This window comes from Salmo salar, chromosome ssa03 (genome assembly GCF_905237065.1).
Source record: "Salmo salar chromosome ssa03, Ssal_v3.1, whole genome shotgun sequence".
Taxonomy (NCBI): domain Eukaryota; kingdom Metazoa; phylum Chordata; class Actinopteri; order Salmoniformes; family Salmonidae; genus Salmo; species Salmo salar.
Window position 1 is genome coordinate 57,696,363 of NC_059444.1, and position 4,894 is coordinate 57,701,256.

The 4,894-nt window shown below is 43.4% G+C and overlaps 1 protein-coding gene across 1 annotated transcript; it reads right to left on the reverse strand.

The window, feature by feature from the left end:
- Nucleotides 1-1,773: 1,773 nt before the first annotated feature.
- Nucleotides 1,774-4,381, reverse strand: hoxb1aa (homeobox protein HoxB1aa). The gene is given in 2 exon segments (NM_001139577.1): nt 1,774-2,430; nt 3,383-4,381. Coding segments are annotated over 2 exon segments (936 nt in total). The 5' UTR covers nt 3,999-4,381; the 3' UTR covers nt 1,774-2,110.
- Between the last annotated feature and the right edge of the window lie 513 nt (nt 4,382-4,894).

Consider the following 4,894-nt stretch of genomic DNA (forward strand, 5'->3'; position numbering starts at 1 on the left):
TATAGTGGTCTGTATTAACACAATATTGTGATATACCTGCATGGTACTAATAATTTAAATAGCATCTATTGTGTTCTATGTAGGCCTAATTATCATACCTGGCTTATTATCAGAATATTGTTTGGTGAACAGTCTTGCCGTGGGCTAATGGCGTTGTAAGTACATCTAGGTTGGCCGTATACGCCTGTATATGACTATTTTATTCCCAGTTGTACTCTGTTTAGTCTTCACCTGCTATGGGGTCATGCATGGGGACAGCATTGTCATAGCTGTTGATGAGACCTTGATAGGCCTGAACATGGACAAACAACACCGCTCGCTAAAGAATGCATTTTCTTTTCTCGTGAGTTTACCTCTCCAAACCATCAAGGGTAAGTTTCAGAGAATGTTTGTTTTGAGCCTATACGGAGAGTGTGAGGTGGAGAGCGACTTGAGGAGGGGAGAGTATGTTTAGATATTCCAGAGGCGTCCATAGGTAATAAAGGTCAGCGCGAGCCACCTGGAATGCACCGCAACATTCCCCACCCCATGCAGCGTGCAGGGCAACACTGTTGGGCTTGTAGGGCTAGTTTCGTAAAATTCCACGGGGGTCAAACCAAGGGTAGGCTTACTGTACGCAGTAATACCATTGAAATACTTTCCCTGTATGTCACTTGTGTGATGTACTAGCTATCACATATTTTGGGACAAAACTCATTCAAAAGGAATCGACCATGGCAACAAATAGGCTATAGGCTACTTTATGCCCTGGTTCATGCTGCGTATTTGCATAGGCCTTATGGAATAAACTTTTTTTTTTACAATCAATATATTCATTAAGAAAAATTCTAAATGCACGTTAACTACCATGAATTATAATAAAACTAACAACAAAATCTGCAATATCTTATTTTTATTTGAGGTAGACAGAGATGAACCAGCATTGATTGAAATCCTTTCCAAAAACATGTAAAACAGACATTAACTAATACAACTCAGTCGATCTGCACATACAAATAATACAATTCACTCCTATTGCCTTGAAATAGAAATGTAGGCCTAACCGTAGTAAATAAAACTAACTTCAGAATACCCTGTTTTTCGCAAGACACTAGCCTATTATCAAAACGTTTGACTCCATCCTGGAAAAGTTACAGCCTATTAATCCAAAAAGGCCCAATTCAAAAGTAAATTGTCGAGTTGGTTTCACTCAGGCAGGTGTTAAAAGTTGCAATAAACTTTCCTTTTAGTTGTATGACATGATAAACGTTTTCTATCCTCTGGCCATTTAATAATATAAATACTCCCTCTAATCATCATTCGTCATTTTGGACAACGTCATCTGCGTGAACCATTCCCTGTATAGGTTTAGTTCACGTCTGCTATTTAGACAATAACAATAGACTATACAGACATATGTTAACATTACTAGAGTGAATAGCATTGGGTAATCCACCCGCTCGTGTTTAAATTAGTAATTTCACTGTATATTTCAATTAAAGAACATCCGCCAAATCTCACACACACTACTTCCCGTGTAGAGTAATACCCTGTAATTCTATAGTGCAAAGAGTCAGTAACACGTGAACCCTTTCTACCTAACTTACTGACGGTAAAGTTGTTTCATGTCAAAACCTCTATACAAATAAGAAGAAATACATTTTTTTTTAAAAACACTACAAAATAGAAATAAATTCAACAATACTATGTTTTGCCAAGAGGCTCCCTGTATAAACATTATTATAAGGCTCGCTTTGAGATTTGTAAACATGCAAAAGTGCATCACTCCAATAGTCGTGGGTATGAAGATTTACGACCCTTTACATCCAAACAGATTTTGTGGGGTGGAAAGAAACGTCTAGTCTAGAAAGATGTTGCGCACATCATCCACAGTTGTGCTTTTGTCACCTCGTTTTTTCTCCCTCGAAGTGTGCGTTTCGAAGTCATTATTTGAGTTTAAATCATATACAAAACAAACTCCTCTTACAGACGTGTTGCATAACGAGTGGAATAGTCTTTTCAAGCAATAATAGGAATGTTTTGACTTATTATCAATCAATTCACTTGTTCTTCTCATTCGAGTTCATCACTTTGAAGTTCAGTGTCTGCAAGTTGCAGTTTATTTGGTCCATTAGGTCTCCGAGCTGGGAGACGCGCCAGGAGATATGGAGCTGGAATGGTCCGAGTTGTCTTCCAGGTCCTTGGAGGAACCCGTGCTCGAGGCTGAGGCCAGGCCCTCTTTCTCGCGCTTCTTCTGTTTCATCCTGCGGTTCTGGAACCAGATTTTCACCTGCGTTTCGTTGAGCTCGAGGGTGGCGGCGATTTCCACGCGCCTGGCCCGCGTCAAGTACTTGCTGAAGTGGAACTCCTTTTCGAGCTCGGTCAGCTGTTTGGTTGTAAAGTTGGTGCGGATGGTGTTCTGAGGTCCCATTCCATAGTCAGCCACTTTAGCTGGGGAAAAAAGAGAGAAAGAAAGAAAGAGGGGAGAAACGCATTAGAATCTGGAATAGATTGTATGCCTAAAATATGGAAATTGTATGTGTAAAATATCAAAATTGTCCCATATTCGAAGTCATATTAATTTCAATTCACCAGTCCATTGTTAAATTTTTAAGCTCCTAAAGAAAAAAAAAGGTGTGATTTGACACCAATACCGCATAAATCATTCTTAATGATTAAAATATTTACTTGGAATGAAGATTGGATAATGTCATTCTAAAGGGTTCATCAATTACGCACCCAACCATTTCAAGTCCCAAACTGTTGACTACTGTATATAGGTAAGTTCACAGACTCAACCTCCTACTTCTTTTCCCATTACTCACTCCTGAAGAATGAAATAAAGCTACCCCACGTTGGGGGAGATATAAACGCATATGATACGTGTTAAAACGTGGGTCGGTGCACTCAATTCAGACGGGCCAAGCATGGCGAGGAAGGAAAGGCTGGGGAATACAATGGAGGCCAACTGAAACGAGAACTGGGACAAATTCAAGATAACAGAGTTGGGTCACTTCCTAGGGCGTAAGAAAGCACGTCTGCTCGATGCATTAGTGCAAAGACTGATTAGACGGGGAGAAAATAACAACACATCAAGCAAATCTACCAGAGGCATGTCTGGTCAGAGATACCGCTATGACCCGGAATGGTGCTGAGAAATCCCCATATGTTGTGGATCAGAGATAGCGGAGTGAGGCAACACTATCCTCAGTCATGTCTCTTATGGGGCTGGAGAGTGCATGTGCATTTGCATACCACGTCCATTAGCCTACCTGAATGGTGGGTCGACATGTTTGGGTCACCTGGTGGACTTGTAATGAACTTTGAATTACCTTATCTGACAAGAACGTTTCGATTTCGTGCATGGGTCAGTGTGATTTTTCTTTGAACTCTCCCATCTCACCTGTTTTAGGGGGGTTCCTCTTGACTTTCATCCAGTCGAAAGTCTTTCCTTGTGGTGTTTGCTCTGCGTCCTTCTCCCTCTCCTGAGAGGCCGAAATGTCAACATAGGTGCTCTGCAAATAACCCCGCTGGTGGTCCTGGCCCTCGCAGCCGTGGTGCTGGTACTGTGCTGCGGGGACAGCCCCCTGCGCCCCGCAGTATGCCCCGGCCAGGGAGCCGTAGTTGGGGCCTACATTGGAGGCGGAAAGGCCCGTTGATTGATAGTACATCCCGTCCTGCTCGTTGATAAAGTATTGTGGGTGTCCATAGTCCGGGTTTGCGCACGCTTCCGTCCCGTATCCCGCAGTCCCTGTACTGCCATATGGAAGGACCATGTTGGCATGATGCGACTGGGGCTGATGATGATGCGCGTAGCTACTGCTCTGGTGCTGATGTTGGGCCACCACTGCCTGGGCGCTGCCCGCCACGTAAAGCCGTCCATCACCGTTATCACTTGTTGTGCCGGAGCCCGAAGGAAAAGGGACCGGGAAGCCTTGGTCCAAGTGGTGGTATCCGGACTTGGGTGAGTAGGCGTTCGGTCCACGGCTACAAATTGAGTACTCTAAGAAAGAGTTCATTTTGGAATTCTCCATGCGCAAATTGATGACGGAGGATCAACCTGCGTTTCGGGGGATTCCTCCTACCCTGCAACCTCTCGGTATGTCATGTGGAAGAGAAAAAAAGAAGCGCTCACCTCCTGGAGAAGTCACCCTGGGATTCCCTATAACACTTTTTTTTTATTTTTTACCTCAGCTGCTGGTCACGTGAGCCGTCAGGGCGCCAATGGTGATGGGGACCTCCAGAAGTTTGTCAGCGCACCGCGATCATCGATCACGCGGCTGACATTTGCATGACAAAGCCACTTCAATCAAACCAGCCCATCAATCTGATAACAGCACGTATATGTCAAACCCCTCTGAAGAAACCTCTCCCGAACCGGCAGAGAATGAAATAAAGAAAGAGTTGGAAATTCGCTAACCCCCCATTTCGTTTCTCCCCTATTATTGGATTCCCTATACTTACTTTAAAAGTGTAGAAGTCCATTTGGTTAGGCCTATCAGAGGTTTGAGCTATGGTGAGAGGTGGATGCACTTTTCTCATTGTTACAACTAAATACATAAAATCCACTGTATTCCATGGCCTGGCCCGCATTACACAAAGAGCAATGCATAATGTCATTAGATAGTTCTGGCCCAAGCGAAAAGGGCTCACCACAGAACCCAATATCTGTTTTGGGGTTGAAATCTGTTTAACACTCGGATTGGAAGTGACGCCATCGTTTTCAGATCGGTCCCGAGCCTGCATTGGCCTATCTAATTTAATCAATGAGCTGATCTATTACAGAAACGAGGTTAGGCCGACAGCAAGCCTTCTGGTAGCAGAAAGACCAGCAGAAAGAAGTCATATCTTTCACTGATAGGAGTCCTTTGTATGTAACAGTTCCATAAGTGTTGAATATAACTTTATGTTTATG